General features: G+C 36.5%; 1 protein-coding gene across 1 annotated transcript in view; it reads right to left on the reverse strand.

Annotated features, from left to right (window-relative positions):
* The window catches only part of Myo3a (myosin IIIA), a 194,772-nt gene that overhangs the window by 99,037 nt on the left and 74,299 nt on the right, over positions 1 to 21,436 (reverse strand). The window contains exons 9-13 of the mRNA XM_076831740.1: positions 11,702 to 11,801; positions 9,578 to 9,694; positions 8,386 to 8,490; positions 8,211 to 8,294; positions 3,812 to 4,014 (exon numbers count right to left, since the gene is read on the reverse strand). Coding sequence (XP_076687855.1) covers positions 3,812 to 4,014; positions 8,211 to 8,294; positions 8,386 to 8,490; positions 9,578 to 9,694; positions 11,702 to 11,801 — 609 coding nt within the window. The remainder of the gene's footprint in view (positions 1 to 3,811; positions 4,015 to 8,210; positions 8,295 to 8,385; positions 8,491 to 9,577; positions 9,695 to 11,701; positions 11,802 to 21,436) is intronic.

The following is a 21,436-nucleotide window of genomic DNA, read 5'->3' on the forward strand; positions in this document are numbered from 1 at the left end:
TCGGAAAACTAATGATGAAGTTTTGCATTCTTAAGTCCCCATAGATGTTCATGTAACAGTGCTTTCTATTTTTATCTCTATTTATAAACTCCCTCCTCCTAGACACCTATCTCTTCAATCCCCCTCCTTGCCACCTACCTGCTCATTCTTAGCAGTCAAACTCCATTTCCTACTTTCCTGGTAGAGTAGAGACTAATGAATGATCAGTGAGCTTTGCACCCAGGCCTACAGGGTTCTCAGGAGACTGTGAGCTGCTTTACCCCAGGAATTATCTCTTATTGGCTTATATCTCCTGTGCTTAGCATATAGTAAGAAGTCAGTAAATATCTGTCAAATGGATGAACGAATGGATAAATGGTGAGCCTTGAGTCAGAGACAAGGGTTCAAACAAACTCCAACTCATTTATTTACCAGCTTTTTGATATTAAGGCAGCTTATTAAAATGTTTTTAGTTCTTAGTTTCAGTTTCTTCGTGTATAAAGTAGACAATAACACCCTGTCATCCAGCTGTAAGAATTAAATGGCATAATGGCTGTACTGTGCTTGCTAGGAATAATTGCTCCATAAATACATTTTCCTTCCCTCTACAGCAGAGAGCACCAAGTCTGCCACTTCCTTTATGACTCTTAGGGAACCTAGTAAAGGGCTGGCAAGAGACAGAAATGCAATCAATGCTTGCGGAACTACACTGTCGTAACAGGAGGAAATGACAGTAGAAACAGCTATAATATGTATGTGTGTGAGAATTATCCAGCACTGCCTTCAATATGTTCATTTTCTCCTTGAAGTTAAGTAGCCTCCTTAAAAACATTCCTTATAATCATCAACATTTAGAAAAAAATCTAAGTGACAAGTCATGAGAAATATAACCTGTAAGTGTGGTCAGAGAACCCGGGTGGGATGAGGTGTACAGAGGTGAAAGAGAATAGAAACCAATTTTCTTAAAAGAAAAGGTGAGTTCAGTTTAAAATATACGTGTCTGCTCTGGTTATTCCCTGCCCTTCAGATCCTCCAACTTTCTCTGCCTTGCTTTGTGACCCGTAGATTCACTTCTGCCACAGCAATACCTGAGTCCTGGGGTCCTGGGGTTCTGGGGCTTCCATTTGGCTTCCGTTACTGGGATGCACAAGGATGACACTGGAGAGGAGAGGTGCAGCATCTCACCTTGCCTTCCCCTTGACAGAGGCTACCTCCTTCAAGGCAAAATATCTTACAGGACAGTCCCTGCCCTCTACAAATGGTTTCTCACCCTTGTTAGTGCCTGGGCACCTGGCCATTCCTTCTTGATTCTATGATGTCCTAACTGCCTTGGCAAATAGGTTTTGCAGTTCAATCCTTTGAACTTATTCTTTCCTTTTTGTAACCCTGATTGATATAATAATGCCTTTAAATGTATAATTTAAAAAATGTATCTATAAATAATGCTTCTACTATATGTCTGATCTTTTCATTTTCAAAGGTCACAATAAATTTCTCTAGGATGTACAAAATACAATTCCCATTAAAGAAAAAAAAAGTAAAAATGGGAAAATGTTTTATTTTCAATTATAAAGTAGCTGTGCTCAAATGATATCTGAGTTGTATTTTAACTTGATTTTCAATTTGGGACTTGGAATGCTTTCCCTAGTAAACAATATAGTAAAACTAAAATAGCTCTTAGGCAGCTAGAGGGAAAATGCTTAATTATAGTAAGACTTAAATATAATCCAAATTACTTAATTATTTACTTATTTACTTATTTTTGGTACCAGGGGTTGAATCCAGGGACACTTAACCATTGAGCCACATTTCCATCCTTTTCTATTTTATTTTGAGACAGGGTCTCGGTAAGTTACTTATGGCCTTATTAAGTTGCTGAGACTAGCTTTGAACTTGCCATCCTCCTGCCTCAGATTCCCGAGTTGTTGGTATTACAGGCATGCACCACTGCACCCAGCACACTGTTTTTTTTTTAGAACCAGAGGGTACTGGGCACAGTGGTCTATGTGAGTGATGCTGTAGCACATAACTTCATAGAACAGACTGGGAACAAAGCTGCTTGACATTGCACAGCATGGTGGCTCCGTCTAAATATCAATAGGTTACTGGGTAGTTCTGTCCCCAAAGGCCTGAGAGGCTTATACAAGTATGAGAGTAGAACAAATAACTCTTGATAACCAGTTAAGCCTCCACACCTACATACATAGACCCCAAAGGCTCTGAATGTCCACTAGGATCTGGGTAATGGACACACATCAGTAGTAGCAGTTGTCATTTATTGAATACCATCAACGTTCCAGGTCTATGGTAGATGTCATTTCTAATCTTCACAGCAATCAACACCATGACCACTACTATTAGGCATTATCTTAATTGATAGGTAGGTACTAATGCTATTTCTATTTTAAAGATAAAAAATTTCAAATCTCTCTCTCTCTCTCTCTCTCTCTCTCTCTCTCTCTCTCACAGGCACACACACACACACACACACACAAACACACACACACACACACAGAATAAGTTGCAATCTTTAAGGTCCTATTAGGGTCCCATAAGTGTCTTTAAGATCCTGTAAGGGTCTTCAAGTTTTAAATATCTTACCCAAGGTGGACTAATAAATTCTGGAGTCATAATTCAAAACCAAATTTGTCTAATATTTGTTCTTTACATATTTTGAATTGAGGACTCAAAGATGACTATCCAAATTGAGGGGTGAATATGAATAAAATATGAATTTTATTTGCATTTCTCTCTCTCTCTCTCTCTCTCTCTCTCTCTCTCTGTTCTGGGAATTGAACCCAGGGCCCTGTGTATGCTAATGGCACACTTTACTACAGAGGTACACCTCGAGTCCATATTCATGATTTATTTATAAACTGAATGATAGCAAATTTGCAAACACTTACAAATTAAATACTAATGTACTAATGCATAACATGATACTATGTTCTTATGAATTTAACATGAAAGATTGCTACAGTAGAGTATGTTTAGCATGAAACAAACATGAGAAAAAAGCGAGGATTCTAACTTATCCCATTTTCTTTAAAAATAATATGACTACCAGGTTACAGATCCAATGTGTGACTATAATTTTCTATAATAACAATAAAAATCTTTTGGAATCATTAGATGGCAGGGGAAATTTTGCCATTCAGCTACACATTGTCAAAAGGAACTCATTCAATCTAATATCAAAACAATCTAGATAGTAATGCTTTCAATAAGTTAGCAACAAAAATGGAAAGACAGAAGGCTGGGGTGTGGCTCAGCAGTAGAGTGCTTGCCTCCCAAGCGTGAGGCACTGGGTTCGATCCTCAGTACCACATAAAAAAAGTAAATAAACAAAATAAAGATCCTGTGTCCATATATAACTAAATTTTTTTTTTAAATGGCAATACAATACAGCCTATTTCTAAATCTTTTACTTGGTCCTTTATGTGAAAACACAGGAAGAACAGAATTAATATAAAGATTTGTTTATATGTAGCATCATTATATTTTTAAATTATTTCTAATTAAATTTTAAGCTGATTTTGTATACAGAAATGTATTCTTTCCTACTTGAAAACTTGTTTTCATTTACTCTGTTAGTACCTCTCTGATTGGTTTGGCCTTCTGCCTGATAGCATGATTTTTAGGTTATTTGTTAATTCCTCTACTGGATGCAACATATGTGAGAGTAACTTGGTGCTGCGGGGCTCTTTGCTTTCAATCATAGTAGGTTATCAACATAAGTTTGTTGAATGAGAAAGACCTTTGACTATTCAAATAGAAGCACTGACTTTGCTGATGTTTCCCAGAAAACAAGAGCTATCTCATATGAACCTACATGGCTTGGTGGATAACTCGGGATTTCTCCAGAAGGTATTCAGAAATCTGTGCTCCCACTATAGCTCCAGAAGTGGTAAATTTCATTTCCAAGTATTTCCCAAATCGGCTGGAATTGTCATTTATAATAGTACAGGCGTTGCCAAAGGCTTCTACCAAATTGCTCACTTGTAAAATCTTCTCTTGCAGGGCTCTGTTGTTAGCCTAGGGAGGAAAGGTCAAGAGACAAAAAAAAAAAAAAAAAAAAAGTGAAAAATTAACTTTGTCAATAATAAGATGTCTCTTCTCTGATAAACACTTTATGTGGACATAACCATCTGGGTCTGTCATCAGATGTCACAGCCTGGCCTGTATTCCCCCTCTAGGATATGTGTTCACCCACCTGCTTTCTTAAAAGTGGATGAAGACATATCTACACTTTTCTATACCAATGCAGTGCCGTGCAGTGCCTGACTGACAAACACAACTTACAAGCAGACCATGCACACTGAGGTACACGTCTCATTTTGTTATTCCTATCCCACTGTCCTGGGCCCTCATCCAAATCTTCCCCAGAGCCAGAACCACTTCCCTTGCTTCCAAAGAAAGTCCTAAGCCTGAAACTAAGAGAGTAGGGTTAACTTGAGAATTCAAAAGTGGAAGAAAGGGAATCGTGAGCATTAAGTGCAGCTCAGAATCACGAATGGGAGCCAACATGGTATCCTTCTATTTGTCCTACCCCACCTCTCTCTCTTATGCTTTTCCCTTTAAGCAAATGTTAGGCTTGTTTTTCTTCTTTACCATTTTATCTGAAACTCCACCAAGTAAGCATTTATTTATGCTAAGAGCCAACCACTTTTAGAAAAGCATGTCCACCTTCCTATTCTCTAATCCGCCACATCTTGGCAGAAATCTGCTCAAGGATATCATTATCAGGGTTAGTCCTTAATACCTGGCGGAGCTCAGCTGTGTTAAAGGCAGAGGTATTTTTTAAGTCACAGGAAAGGAGCAGTGGCTAACTCTGGAACAGAGGCTACACTAGAATTTGAGTGGACTTAGAGGGGGCGATCACAGTGAGGTTTTCAGGCTGTATAAGGACCCTGGGAGTCTTTTAAAAGATGCACTACAGGGTGAAAGAGGGGAGTAGGGAGTATTAGGACAAAGTTGGCTCTTTAAAAATGTTTTTGGCTAGCCCTAAACCCACAAAAAGGGTGAGATAATATCTCCAGCCACCTGTATTAAATAGCAGAGATCTGCTACCGAAGGATCAGAGGAAAACTATTCCCAAGATCCAGTCTATCCAGCAAACACCCCGTTGTTTTGCATCTAGTAAATCTTTATCAAAGAGGTAAGTAAAAAAAGAACAAGATAAGACCTGATAACAGGGCATTTGTGTACACACACACACACACACACACACACACACACGCACACCAACAACAACATTAAATCACAGATTTAGATCTAGAACAAGATGAAGAGATTAGATGAACAACTTTGCTGACATCGACAAAACAGCATCCACACATGGTTAACCCATTATTGATGGGAAAATCTGTTGGTCCACAAATCAGGACAGAAGAGCAAGGGTGGCCCTGGAGTCCATGAATTCAGGTGTTCAGCCCTTCTATGCCCGAGGACTATGCTGTGCCTCACTGACCTGCTTCCTGTACCGCATCTTATTTTCACTGTCCTTAAAACCTTTAGCATGATATTTATTCTAGAAGTAAGGAGAGGGGAGATGCTGGGCAAAGGGAGTGGAAGGGCCTGAGAAGAGAGACCTGCAGCGGTGCCCCCATCTTCCTAGTCTTTGGTAGCCCTTCCAGCTCCAAGGGGCCACAGCCCTGGAGGGCAGAGGTCACACTAACCACTCAGCAAAGTACATGTATACCCCACACCAACTGCCGGACAGAAAATATTAAAATCAGTCAGTTGGTGTTTAATAGGAACACGGAATTCTTTCTACTCATCATTTTGAAAATGAATTAGACTCAATTAAGCAGCTATTTTACCCATGTAGCCACACAGTTTTATAGAGAGATTAGGTCTAGCTTTGCACCACTGGTACTTCATAACACAAAATTCCTATAATCACAGTGCTGGAAATATATTTAACATAGCTCTAGTTATAAAAAGATAGATCACAATAAAAATTTTTACAAGGGTAAGTTGTATCAATGACTTCTTTTGATATTAGCCTAATGAGAAAACATAATTCTTGTCTTATTTTAAGGGCTCTACTAGAATATCAAAGTTTCCATCTCTGAGAGGTTTTACAAACATTCAATCACTTAATCTCCACTGCAGTCTGCATATAGAACAGTTCCTTCACCCTTCACAATTATGTCTCCATCCTTGGGAGCTAATCCCTCCCTCTACTTTGAGCTCCTGTCAATCATCCATCTATTTCTGTTCCTGAAATTTCAAAATCAAAAGAATGAGGCATAAGTTGAATCATATGACACATTAGTCTTTTGACTCTGGTTTCTCTGACTCAGCACCATGCACTGGAGATTTATCCCCTGAGATTTATCACTTCCATCAGTGTTTATTCCTTTTTATTACTGAGTAATATTCCATTGTATGGATGCACTATGGTTTATCCACTTTCTAGTTCAGGGTTTTCTCAGTTTCTGGAGTTTATTAATAGAGTTTCTCTAAATAATTGTCAATAGAATTTTTCGTGTGAATGTGGGTTTTCATTTCCTCTGGATAAGCAGGAGGATTGCTGAACTGGGTGGGAAGTGTAATTTAGCTTTATAAGAAACATCCAAACTGTTTTCAGAGTGGCTGTGCTACATTGTGTTCTCACTAGGAACACATGAGAGTCTCATCTGCTCCACAGCTTTGTCAGCACTTCTTATGCAATTTTAAAAGCAAATTGTAACCAGTTCAATAGGTGCTTAATGGTGTTTAATTGTGGTTTAATCTGCACTTCTCAAATGTCTGTTGAACAACTTTTGATTTATTTGCAATCTACATATCATCTTTGCTGAGGTGAATGTTCAATTAGTTTGTCCATTTCTTGTCATTTGATTTATTGAGTTTTAAAGTTGTTTCCATATATTCTAGATACAGCTAAATACAGCTTTATTAGATATGTGACTTGCAAATATTTTCTGAGAATGTGGTTTGTGTATTCATTTTTCAACAGTGTCACCAGAGATTAGAAGATTCTTCTTTTTACGAATTATACATTGCATGTTGTATCTAAGAGCTCTTTGATTAACACAAGAGTTCTAACAAGTTTTACTAAGTTTTCTTCTAGAAGTTTTATAGTTTTTGATTTTACATTTAGGTTTATTATCCATTTTGAGTTATTTTTTTAATAATCTGTGAGGTCTAGATTGGGGTTCATGTTTTTTGGTATTTTTTGGCATATGCAATTATCCCAACACCATTAGTTGAAAAATTAATTCTTCATTAATCAACTATGCACCTTGGTCAAAAATAAAAATATATGTTCTCTGTTCTCCCCCATTAATCATTTTTCACCCTTCCTTTAATAACATACTCTTGAGGGTCTATTAGGGAAGGGGAAAAGGAGAGGACGAGAGAGGGTGGTAGGGAAGGTCAATACAATCAAAGAATGATATGTGCATGTATAAGAATGTTACTGTCAAACCCACTAATTTGTATGATTATGATTCAATAATGATAATAAAATAGATATAAAAATAACATACTTCTTGATCATTATTAACTTTAAAAATCTGTAAAACAGGTACAATACTCCAGCTTTCTTTTTCAAAATTACTTGGCTACTCTAGGTCCTTTGTCTTTCCATACATATTTTTGATTCAGTGTGTTAATTTCCACCCAAAAAACCTTATGGGATTTTTACGGTTATTGCATTGAATGTCCAGGTCAATCTGTGAAGAATTGCAATCTTAATAATATTGAACCATTTGATACATCAGTATGGTATATCTCTGTATTTATCTAGTTCTTTCTAGACGTATCATTTTTTTTTCCTAATTTTTCAACATATGAATCCTGCACATATTTTATAAAATTTAGATTTACATAGTGCCTGTTTTGTTTTGTTTGATGCTACTGAAAATGGCAATTTTAAGCTTCAATTTGTCATTGATTACTCCTAATATATACATAATACTAAAGTCAATTGACATTTGTGCAATACTATATTTTAACCTGCTAGCAAAAAAAGCAAAGAGAGAAAGGCATTCACCAAGTGCTTTGGGGCTAAGCAGGGAAAGGTCACATTCATAAAGCCTTGCTTGAGAAAAAATGTATCTGCCTTTTATATTGTTTGCTCTATTTTAAACTCAAATGGTAGCAATTGTGTTTTATAATTTCCATTATTGAATGTGGGAGTTAGGGAATATTAATGTAATTAATTATATGAAATTCTGAAATACAACAAATATCTCTGCTAGGACAGAGAAAAAAAAATGTACCTTTCCCAGCACCGTCAGTTGCTGAACTAAAAGATGAGCACTTTCCGTCTTCCCAGCACCACTCTCTCCAGAAATAACTATGCACTGCATGAAGAAAAAGGACAGGGTGAGACTTCATCCTCAGAAAAGTCAACTGGCACACAAGAAACCAATAGGGGAATTTTACTCGCCTTACCTGGTCTGAATTATATGTGACCATAGACTGATATCCTAAGTCAGCTATTGCAAAAACGTGAGGAGGGTTGGCAGTTCTCTTTGCTCCAAGATATAGTTTGGAATGCTAAAGGTTAAAAAAAATATATGTTTTATAGGACTTTTTAGTTTAGCTTCTGCTTTTGTTTAAACTCTGGACTCTTCACAGATAAAACACTAATTTTTAAAGCAGAATATGAATAAAATACCATTACACATCAACAAAATATTACACACACATATATACATGTATGACCAAACTGTAAGTTATGCAAAATAAAATATTCATATCACTTCTGCAGCAAAACTTAAGGCTTCAAAGTACTATTACTTGTTTAAATTAAAAATACTTGATAAGATAATTTGGTATCATTTTATTGACTACTTCTTGGATACAATAATGCCTGGCATATGGCCTCTATTTTATTTCCTTTCATTTCATTTAAACTAAATTGTCTTGTTTGATTTGTACAAGATCACACGATTAATTTGCAGCAGAAATCTGCTAAAGCCTAACTTCTTCTGAAACTTAGGTCAAGGCTTCTAAATTTTAGGTTGGTAGAGGTTAACATTATATAATTTTCACATGCAAAATATAACTATTAGGTAAAATATTAAATAATTTTCTAGAGTACGCAAACAGCTAGAAAAGAATAGGTCCAATTAAAAATGAAAAACAGCCAAGGGTACTTAAACCATTAGGGGTTGAATCACTGATAATTATATATTCATATTCATAAGACACTTCTAATATCATAGTAAGAAAGCCAATCAATATAATTAAAAGGAACTTTTAAAGTCACAAGAAGTTTTGCAGTCTTTAAGTACGTATTATACACATAAACAATGTAGTTGCACTTTTGATTCTTTAATATTGGTTTGGAGACAGATATTAAGTATATAAATAGACATCAGTTTAGTGAGATGCTACGTAGTACAGAACTGTTACCAGTTACTGAATATAATTAACATTCTGAAACATACTTTTGGAACAAGGAAAACCACAAGCTGCACCTAGACTGACTTCATCTATTTTTCATATTTTATGTTTTAACAGTAACTACATAACTTCTTCTTTAAAGCGCTGTATAAATTTTTTTGACATCCTTTTAAATTAGGAATCTGAATAACATAATTATTTGTACAAAGTAAGAGAATGCAAACACATCGCATACCTTTGTAGAGTAAAGACCCAGATTCTGAAAAGGGTTAAGAGCAATGAGTATATCTCCCACATAGATATAGATCTGATCTCTCGAATAACACTTTTCAAGCTGCTCTGAGACTGTATTCTGCAAGAAAATAAAAATAATTTCTCTCTCCTAAAAATCAACTACAATTTGAAAAGTAAATAACAATAAGTAAAACACCTGGAATCTAGATGAAGAATTAGAAAGAAACATAATCATAGTAAGCAATGTAACATCAGGTGTGCAGGTTCAACAGGCATTTGCTTAGGTTTCTGAGAGCCAAAGAAGACTGTCAATGTAAACCACATTTTCCAAAGGACATACTATATCTCTATGCTTGATACTATGTTACACACAGAAAATACAGCACACACATACATATTGTTACATTCCACAAAGCTGTTGAACTACTTTGATTTGGAATAAAATTATATTCACTATATTTTCAATTGCTTTGCTAGTGTTCTTTCTCTTTCCTTCATCTACTACATTTATTTATTATCTTGAAATTTATCTAACAAGCATATAACACATTAGACATATAGATAGATATAACACATTATTAACACGAAGTTGCATATTGTTATAATGCATTCTCATAACTCATTATATGTTACAAACAATATGTGTATATCCATATATATGTATATGTGTGTATATATGTATATATATATTTATATGTGTGTGTATATATATGTATATATATTTATATATATGTGTATTTATATATGTATATATATTTATATATATGTGTGTGTGTATATATATATGTGTGTGTGTGTGTGTGTGTGTATACACACACATATATATATATATCTCAAATTTTCTAACAAGTCTAATGTCTAAGGGGAGGGAAAAATTCAAAAAGTAACTTTTATAGTTGATAAATCATGTGAGCAAATGGATCAATTTTAGTAGTGTCAGAAATCATCATTTATATAGTACATGAAAAAAAGGAACAAAATATAACCTAGACAACGGAAAGAAACAAATTCAGTACTTAATATATTAATATATTGTCAGCAACATGATTAGTGAAAGCTTTATAATCCACAAACCTAGGAATTTACATAATTGGAAAGTTTGATATATAGCAGATTATTTCTGTTCAGAACAGGGTTCTTGATTTGTTGTATTTCTGAGTAAAATGTTCAGACATATATTAGAAATATTAAGAAACAAAAAGCTATTGATGAGGCAGGATAGAAGTCCCAACTTTTACCGAAATGAGAACATTTATTTCTCTAATGATCTGATGATCTGGAATAAAGAGGGATACGGGGAAAGAAGGCTGATATTATAATTTACTGGCTTTTTTTTGCACCCTTTACACAAGATACTTAAACTAGTGCTGAGATAATTGGAATGAGAAATTACAAATAGAATTCAGTGCCCTAAAAGGTAAGCTGGATGAGAACAGGGGACTTCTGATCCCATGCAGGTCTGAGCAGGATCAATGGAAGCTTCTGAGGTATCACAGAGGCTTTTAGGTAGTGTCACTGAGGGATGGAGCAGAAGAGGATTATATGTGGTGGCTATAAGAGGCACATAGTAAATGTGAGATTCCCAGAAATAATTAAGGAGAAGAAAGTTCTGTGAAACAACAACTTATGCTTGGGGGAACCTCACAACCTTTTCACCTGAGCATTAAAAAAAATTGTAGAGCGCTTGCCTAGCACGTGTGAGGCACTGGGTTTGATCCTCAACACCACATTAATAAAAATAAAGATATTGGATTAACCTAAAACTAAGAAACAAATATTTTTAAAAAATGACATTAGGGGGCTGGGGTTGTGGCTCAGTGGAAGAGCACTTGCCTCACACATGTGAGGCACTGGGTTTGATCCTCAGCACCACATAAAAATAGATAAACAAAATAAAGACATTGTGTCCCTGTATAACTAAAAAAATTTTTTTTAAATGACATAGGTTGGGAGGATCTAGAAATTTGAGTTCTATATATTAAAACTGAAGATGGAAGAGATAATCAGGAAGTTAGGAGACAAAGCATGAGACTTAAAATGGTATTCAAAGAATTCCCTGTCCACATCACTCCAATAAATGTTTTAAAATCTGGAATGTCTAAGTTTAATTAAACTGAATTCTTACCTCATCCAGAACTTCTAGGGTTGCTAAATCATCTACATCCTTCAGATGGGAAATTAGAGATCTGTTTAAGTTTCCTTTCTTGGTGTGAATACGTTCATGTCTGTGGAGAAAAACCATTTCTGATTTAAGAACTTATTACTGATCAGAGCAGAAATAAGCTTTTTGATACATGAGATGAAAAACCCCCATGATTCTGTTTCCTAAATACAGTGATAACATACCAGAAAATACCCCAATACATTTGATCTTTGCTGTTTATTTCATCATCTCCACTGGGAAAATACGACATATAAAACTTTATTCACGAATGATCAAAAGGGTCAAGATTTGTTCTTAATTGATTTCTGTCAAGAATTGTTCTTAATTTGCTATGCATTTACAGCTTTTTAAAAATTCCTATGTGTGGTTCAATCTGTTATGAGGTGGTGAGTCAGAAATATTCTCATTTATTGGATTTTCAGTTTTGTCTGATATAGTATTGGGTCACTGGAAGTCAAAGTATGGTAATTTTTTTCCTTTTTAAAATTTATTTTTTTAATTTTAAAATTTTATTTCTTACATACATGACAATAGTGGAGTGCATTACATTCATGATTATCCATTCACAGCACAATTTTTTGTAATTCTGTATATAAAGTATGAATTTTTAAATGATAATTCAGCAAAATGTAACAGAAATACAAAATAAATAACATCATAATTTGAAAAAGTTAAATTGACATATTAAAAACCTGATTTGGGGTACCAGAAAATTTATTTTCAAAGAGGAACATTTTAGTGACTTTCCAAAATTCTGCCAAGATCTTGATGTAACGTGGAGACTAACAGAAGTCACTGAGTTCAATGCAATGGTTTTCTTAGTCTTTTCTGGACACCTGCTCTATTGTGAGGAGAATTGTATTTTCATTGTTTATTTTGGGACATACTTTTAAGCACCTGGTTTGATCCACTGGGTACAAAGTGAAAAGAATAAGTAAGGAGTACTAAGAACCATAACATTCCCTCAGAAGACTCTGAAGGGTTTCTCATTGCTTAACAAATTAGATCCACTGGGGCTGGGGATGGAGCGGGTGTGTGTGAGGCCCTGGGTTCACACCTGAGTACTGAAAAGAAATTTAAAAAGAAAGGAAATGAACTCTATAAATAAATGCAGCCCCCAAGGTCACCTGCTCCTTTGGGGCACTAGTGTCCACAAGTTCACTTGCATGGTTTCTTCCGCTGCTTCTCTCATTCCTCCATCATTTGTTTTTCACCTTCAGCTGTCAAAACACCTGTCTCATAAACAGCAAAAACCCCTACCTCCTCTGATTTCTAGTTCCCTCTATTTACGGTTCCATTTCTTTGCTTCATAACAAAAACTTTTAAAAAACTAATTTATACTTCTTCAGGCATTCGTCTCATACTTTACAGAAACAGGTTTTATTTATTTTTTTATTTTTGGTCGTTGTTTGTTAATGATGCTAATGACCTCACATTGCTAAAACCAGTGGTCAATTCTATTTTTTTTTTTTTTTTTTGGTGGGGGCGGGTACCAGGGATCGAATTCAGGAGCATTTGGCCACTGAGCCACATCCCCAGCCCTATTTTGTATTTTATTTAGAGGCAGGGTCTTACCGAGTTGCTTAGTGCCTTGTGGTTGCTGAGGTTGGCTTTGAACTTGGGATCCTCCTGCCTCAGCCTCCCAAGTTGCTGGGATTATAGACATGTACCACCATGCCCAACTCCAATGGTCAATTCTAAGTCCTCATTTTACTTAACCTACAAGCAGCCTCTAACCAACACTGTCATGAACACATCTGTCTTAGAGTCTCCAGTACATTTTTCTTGATTCTCTTCCTTGCTTCACTGGCATCTGCAGTTTTAGTTTTTTTTCTCCCCTGCTCCTTAACTTTCTGTCACATTTTGGGCTCTCCTGAGCTTCAGTCCTTGGAGTTATATTTTCTCCACATTCATTTCCTTTTATTTTTCATAGCTGTAAATGCCACTCCTGCATGGACAGCTCCACACCTAGGCACCCCTTGTTTATTTAACCTTTCACTTGGAAGTCTACTAGGTGGACTTACCACCTCCCAAGCTACCCTCCGGCCTTCGCTTGCCCAGACCTGCCCCTCCACCATGACTCCCTCGCTTGGTAAATGGAGGTTCTACTCTTCTGAGGTGTTCATGACCAATACCTCAGAGACACCCTCGGCTCTTCTGTTTCTCACACTTCTCATGCTATCTAGATTCACATCCCATAAGCTCCATCACCACATTTACCTAGGACTAGATGTTCCTCACCACTATCACCTCCACCATGTTGCATCCCAAGATGGCAACGACAGTGTCAAGGTAGTTTCCTGGCTGCCACCTTTGCCTTCCTACACTCTTCTCCACACGTGGCCAGAGAGACCCTTTAAAAATAAGTCCCACCATGCCACTCCCCTGCTGCGAAGCCCTGCCTTCCCATTACCAAGCGATATCCAAAGCCTCAACATGGGCTACAAAGCCCTAGAGGGTCTGTGCATCAGCCCCGACTCCCGTCACTCCCCCTTATTTCTCTAACATTATCTCTTTCTAATACCTCCTCTGCTAACTCATTCCATCCACATTGTCTTTCTTGTCATTTCTTAAATATGTTAGGCGTGTTTCTAAGGCACAGACTTGGACTTGCTGTTCCCTCTGACTGGGATGCACTTTCTATTGATATCTATAAAGCTCCCCCTCACTTCCTACAGACCTCTTGTAATACTACACTGATCAGAGTCCTTTCCTGGACAGTAAGTTAACATCTTCTATCCAGAATTTTCCAACAGCTTCTTCCTGCTTTATCTTTATATTGCCTCTCTGTCTGTCTGTCTCTCTCTCATGTGTGTTTATGTCTCTCTGTGTGTGTTTATTGTTTTTTTGCTCCCGTCAGACTATAAACTTGGTGAGATGGAGTACTAGCATGATTCACTGCTGTGTTCCCATCATCTATAAGAGTGCCTGGCAAATAGTAGTCACTCATACACGTGTTGAATGGCTCGCTGAAAGCAACTCCTCCATTTAGCATTCAAAGCCTTCTATAATACCATCCACACTGTCTTCCTGGTGTATCTGCTGTGAAACACTTTTTACTTGAGCTTAATTGAATCTGTTCCTGGTTTTTTTTTTTGTTTGTTTGTTTGTTTATATCTTCTGAGCGCTCTCCATTTACCCCTTTGTTTTGACTTCCTTTTTTGGCCTCATCTGTGTGATGAAATTTCATTCACACAGTGTTCACAGTGTACCTCAAATGCCTCCTCTTTTTAAATCTCTCGGCAGAATTCTATTCATCCTTCAGGATAAAAATTTGGTTAAGTCACTTCAGTCACCCATTTGTTTACTGGTATTATCCTTTTACTAGAATGTACATTTCTCAGGACAGGAAGTTCATTTGAACATACGGTGCCGAAACACCTGGATAACCACATGAAATAAGAAAAAAGGAAAATATGAGAAGCCGAGGTTACTCTTTCACAAATATTAACTCAAAATAGACCACACACCTGTATGTAAGATGTAAAACTTATAGATGGTTTGAATCCATATGTATCTTATACAAAACTCATGGAAGACAACATGTAAGTTAGATAGATATCCTCGTGTTTGGCAATAGGTTTTAAGATGCAAAACCAACACCACTATCCATGAAAGGAAAAACTGTAAGTTGGAATTCACTAAATTCCAAACTACCGTTCTGCAAAAGAAACTGTTAAGAAAATAAAATGCAGATGGAAAAAATATCTGCAAGTCACATACCTGATGAAGGACTTGTTTCTATTGCTAGGAATAGTGTCTTACTCCTATTTGCCATCCTTAATTAAATTCCTTCATAATTTTTACTGCACATACAATTTATAATCATGCACTAATATTTGTATGGATAACATAGTTAACATTTAAATCCCTGATTAAAATGAGAGTTCCAAGACTCAAAAGATTTAAGTTTTTAGTTCCCTATCATAGTCCATAAACAAGTGGATTATTTAAAACAACAGATCCTCAATAAATGTTAGATGAATGAAAAGCAATGTATTCTACCACAACTTCTGGCACAGGATTTGCCCAGTTGGTTTCCACATTTGCTAAATGGACCAGGTATCATCTCATTTATTCCTCTATTTCCAAAGAGAGTTATGTAAGTACAATCATTTTGATGTATACATTTTAAGAAAACAGAGAAAAAAAAATCAAATTATCCATTTAACAGAAGTGGAGGGCCCTGAATTTTTTAAATCTGCTGTTATAGGCCCATTTGGCAGCTAGAGTTTGTTCCTGAAGAATGACAACAAGTAGATGGTGAAGAACAGGGAAATTAATATTTGGTTGGCTGATATCCTCCCCTCCTCCTCTCCTATGAAGTTACTCTCCATGATGCTTTTGGTATTAACCATCAAAAACTTTGAAAAGATGTGGTTACTACGATGACTAAAAACCCCAGATGGCTCTCCATTTTCTACAGCACAACTTACATTTTCCTTGGCATGAAATTCAAAGCCTCTATAATCCTGCATAGGTCTTGCAGCATCACGAGCCATCCATCATCTCTGTACAGAACCTCTCTCAATAGGCCAAGTATTTTCAAGGCTCTGTATTTCATTCATTCTGTTTTCTCTACCTGGAATTATTTTCCTTCTATGCCTGGCAAAATTCTACTTATCCTTCAAAGTCTGGCTCAAATTCAACCTCTCTGTGGAATCATTGAAGGACTTTTCAGAGAGAATACGACACTAGCAGAGAAGTTCTCCAATTTAATTAGGTCTATATATGCTCATCATTTCAGGCAGACTGAGAGAAACTTGAGGGCAGAAACTAAGTTTTTCCATCTTTACAATTAGTGGTTGGAATCTTCATTATTACCTTACTAGGATATATGTATTTGCCTGAAACAAACTGAATTCTTTGAGGTTTGAGCAGAAAAAAAAATCTCTGAATGATTTTTAGTATATTATTGCTTATTTTCAGATTCTTAGTATAATACTATTTTTTAAATGAGTAAGTAAACCTCAGTTTTCATCAGTACATCTAAATGCTTCCCTAATTTTTAGACGTCATTGAGTCAATCATTATTATCTATTTTTCTAGTGAATGTCTGTGTTTTTAACATCAAATAGTTTTTAAATATGAATACATTGCTTTGTCATATTTAACTGCATGTCAAATCCATATAGCAGAATTGTAGGAAAACAATTTTGATAGTTAAAAATCTCTGCATTTGGGGCTGGGGATGTGGCTCAAGTGGTAGCGCGCTCGCCTGGCATGCGTGCGGCCCGGGTTCGATTCTCAGCACCACGTACAAACAAAAGATGTTGTGTCCGCCGATAACTAAAAAATAAATATCAAAAATTTCTCTCTCTCTCTCTCCCCTCTCTCACTCTCTCTTTAAAAAAAAAAAAATCTCTGCATTTACAAAAAGTAATGGATAATAGATTTTGAAAGGTAATTTTGCTGAGAACTTTTTTGTATCAGTATTATATCAATACAAATCTAAGTGCAATTAAACACAATCTGTGTTTATTGAGACCCCACTATGTTCAAGGCATTGACTAGTGTTGTAAGATTATTGTAGGTGGAATGAGATCCAGATCCTCCATTTGATGAGATGTATCTCGTGGGAGATACAAACACAAATATTTACAATACAATGCATATGGTAAGAGCACCAACCGAAGTAATAGATGAAGTGTTATAGAAATCACAAGGTGGGGATAATTAATTCCATTCTGGTAAAAATAAGTATGGTTCTAGTAGATTTTTCATTTAATCTTGGTGTTTAAGTAAGAGTAGGATTCTAGTAACCTGAGAAAGAGTATTTGGGTGGGATGGTAACTGATGGGTGATCAAATCTGAAAGAACAACATGTGTACAAGGATAATGGCAGGGCAAAGCCCCGGGGACAGAGATGATCTGCTACGACCAGAAGGTAGAGGGATAGAGTGCATGAGGTTGGAGGTTGAAGAAACTACATTGGGGAAGACATGGTTATTGGGAAACACAGAAGTCTTAAATGTATTCAAGCTCCAAATGTCCAGGAACAAAGCACGATCTTCCCTCATAAAATCTGAAAGTCTTGGCATTTTCTGTCTCATTGACTGATACCACTATCAACTATCCATTTAACTGTACACAGCAGACATCTCCATCTCTCTCACCTCCCATATCCACTCCAGCACCAAATTGTTTTAATCTCCTTAACATTTCTCAAAACTCCAAAGTCTCTATATCCACTGAGGAGATGATGGTGCCATTGACAGAGGTGGAGATAACTAAGGCCAGTAACACTGGGAAAGACAAGGAAAAAAGTTATATTTCATGAAAGCTACAGAGAGAAGTTCAAGGAGAGAGTAGATGAATCAAGTAAAAGTTGACTGTGTTTTCAAGGTTTTATATCTTATTTTCAAGTCCTGAAAAAATCCATCTTCTCCATGGTCTATAATCTATTGGTGATGCTTTCATCTGAATTTTTCATTTGATTTATCATGTCTTTCATTTCCAGATATTTCTGTTTGATTCCTTTCCAGAATTTTTATCTCTTTATTAAAATGTTGCTTCATGTCCTGTATTTTCTCTTGTAGTTCATTCCTTAGGTCTTGTTTTAATTCACTGATCATTTTAAGGATCAAATTTCTAAATTTATTTATCTGGCATTCCTCCACTGTGGTCCTATGGGATCACTTGTTGCAATGTTATGTAGAAGTGGGGCCTTTTTACATATTGCTTGCATTTCTTCCCATCAGATGGAGTGTGATGGAGTGTTCACCTCTTCTATTGTTGTAAGGGGACTTTTTAGTTAGTTGCTTTCCCTTTACTAAATGCCCCGGGCTGGTCAACTACCTAAAGTGTCCATATTCCCACTCGGCATGAACCTGCTGCTACCTGCAGTCTCTGGCACCTGACTAAGAAAAGAAACTAATCCCCAGTTAAGTACAACCACTTCAAAACAAAGCCACGTGCTCATAAACCTTTTTTAAAAAAGGCTTCTTGAAAATGTTCTCCAGAAGTTCACTAATCCAACTGGGAAATAGAGGTGATATTCTTGAATAGATTGAGAAACTAGTTATTAGAGAAAGTAAATTACTATTAAACCAACTAGTTATTAGAGAAAGTAAATTACTATTAAACCAACTAGTTATTAGAGAAAGTAAATTACTATTAAACCAACTAGTTATTAGAGAAAGTAAATTACTATTAAACCATATTTGGCTCTCTGATCAGCTGTTCTCTCACTGGTGGGTTCTGCTCTGTGGAGGAGTAGAGCCTGACTGTTTAGTTTCACTGCACCACCTTGTGAGTGCCAGTTTATTTATTTTTGAAATAAAATCCTTTCTTTCTAGGGTTTCAGACATTGTGCGAGTTTGTTGTTCTCTACTCTGACCCAAACCAGTCAAATTTATTAGGGTGTTCTGTATGTGGATCTCCTCTCCCTTTTTGCTTAGCCAACTCTGTTACCCTTTCTTCCGGGAGCCCCAGTTCCTGTGCTGCGTGAAGTTGTGTAGGATGCATCACCCTATCTTCCAGACCCTTCTAGGCTTGGAAGAGGTGACTCAGGGATCACCAGATCTGAGTTGGCTTAAATCTATCTCAGTCGTCCCCCACCACCCCGTGTCAGCCAGGCTCCTTATCCTAGGGCTCAGTTCGACAGTTTCAAGTGGAAGTGTCTTTCCCATTTCTCAGCTCTGGGCTCAGTTTGCTACAGCCAAATTGCTGTTTTGATTCATTCTTTGGGAGCTGCTATGAGATGGTGGGTTCCTCGATCCAACTGCTTCCATTTTCCAAAAGGATAAGCTAAATAGATTTAAAGGATGTTAAAAAATACACATGTTAAGTGAATAAAAGACAGAATAGACAAGTAGAGGAAAGAGAACAGGTGGGGGAGATGGGGAGGAAAAAAAGGAGATATGGGGAAGGAATTGGAGTAAATTATGTGCATATATGAATGTCACATCCCACTGTTATATATGATTATCGTGCACTAATAAAAACATTAAAAAATAAAGGTAGAGAACACAGCAAAATTGAATAGGATGAAATGTAAAAAGGGAAGTTGAACAGGATCAAAAGTAGGCCATCTTACTTCTGAGAGACTGATAACAACAATTCAAAATAAGGAAGGTTTCTCTAAACTCAGATATCCCTTTGAGAAGTTGATAGTGAAGAGTAGAATGGGTTATGGCTGGAGGGAAAAAAAAGCAATTGAGGAACTGATAACTTAGGAGGCATAAGACTTGATAAGCTGAAAATTTGGATCCAGTAGAGACGAAGATTCTCATGGTAAAATGCAGCAAAGACCCCAGGAAAGAGAGTCAAGAGACAAGGTAGGAAGGTTAATTGTGAAAAAGTAAAGTCGCCCCTCCCCCAGAAAGTGAGAGTGGGGTACCTGAGAAGTTAGAAATAAACTTAAATGTTGAGATAGATGGGAAGGAACCAAAATGAGTTGTGTTCATTTCCACTGGAGAAGAGAGAAATAGATATTGGAAGCTTAAGAAGAAGAAACCTCTTTGGACAACTGCTATAGTGAATGAGCCAGGAAGTCACCTGTGGCTGATTAAATAATTAACGAGTAGACATCAGGGTCCAGGGAGGGAAATCTCAAACATTCCACATCAGTCCTGAGACTAGACAACACTGGGGCTGAAGAGGCTGGTCAGATGTGTTAGTCAGAGTCCTGGAGGGAAAGTCAGTACACTCCAAAGAAGTGTGACTGAAGTTTTCTTTCTTTTCTCCTCTGTCCTTCCTCCTTTCTTTCTTTCTTTCTTTCTTTCTTTCTTTCTTTCTTTCTTTCTTTTTTTTTATTAAAAAAAGACTTTTTAAAGGAGCAATTCACAGCAAAAGTAATGACGAGAAGTTACAGAGATTTCCGACATATCTTCTGCCCCTAGGTGGGCACAGCCACCTCCACTATCAACATAACCATCTCTAACACGGAACACGCTCCTCCCTCAGAGACTCTGCCCAGATGGAGAGCCACACTGGAGGCTGTGAAGTCTGAGCTGACCATTTTGGACATTGGAATTCCACTTCCCCAGCCACAGGACTGCCAACCCTCCTGATCTCACTCTACTTTTCTTTAAAATGCATCACTACCTAATATATTACATAAATGATTAATAATTTATATTATTATTAATTTATAGGTATTGTCTGAGTCTTCCCATAGGTATAAGCCCCATGAGGATAGGGTTTCTAAAATGGTGAGTGCTGAAATATATTTCTTGACTGAAAGAGTGAATATATTTCACTTTTTTTTTTAACTAAATAATGTTCTACTATGGGACCATCTTTTCTTTCTTTCTTTTTTATTTATTTATTTTTTGCTCTAGTTATAAATAATTGAGATGCTCAAATATAAAGTATATATGTTTTGAGATAATATTACACTTTCGGTATTTTCCTTTTGCCTTTGTTTTACAGAATTGGTTAACATTCTTGTTACTTTATTAAATGTTTATTTTTCTGTAAGGCTTGGAGAAAGCAAAGTCAGAATCCTCTAAGATTTCTGGCCTCTTGTGAAAAGTACAACTTGTTAACCAGATTATATTTTCCATTTACTCCATAATACTGGAGAAGCATAGCTTCAGACTATAAATATTTTCTTTCTGTGTTGACAAAGGTCACAAATACCCTCAGGGGTGGTGATTATAGCTTCACTTGCATTTCAGTTCAACACACTCAAAAAAGAAACAACTAATGCTGCCCGGTGTTAAATTCTCATCCTTACTATTTAGTTGTACT

Source organism: Callospermophilus lateralis, chromosome 13, assembly GCF_048772815.1.
Source record: "Callospermophilus lateralis isolate mCalLat2 chromosome 13, mCalLat2.hap1, whole genome shotgun sequence".
Taxonomy (NCBI): Eukaryota; Metazoa; Chordata; class Mammalia; order Rodentia; family Sciuridae; genus Callospermophilus; species Callospermophilus lateralis.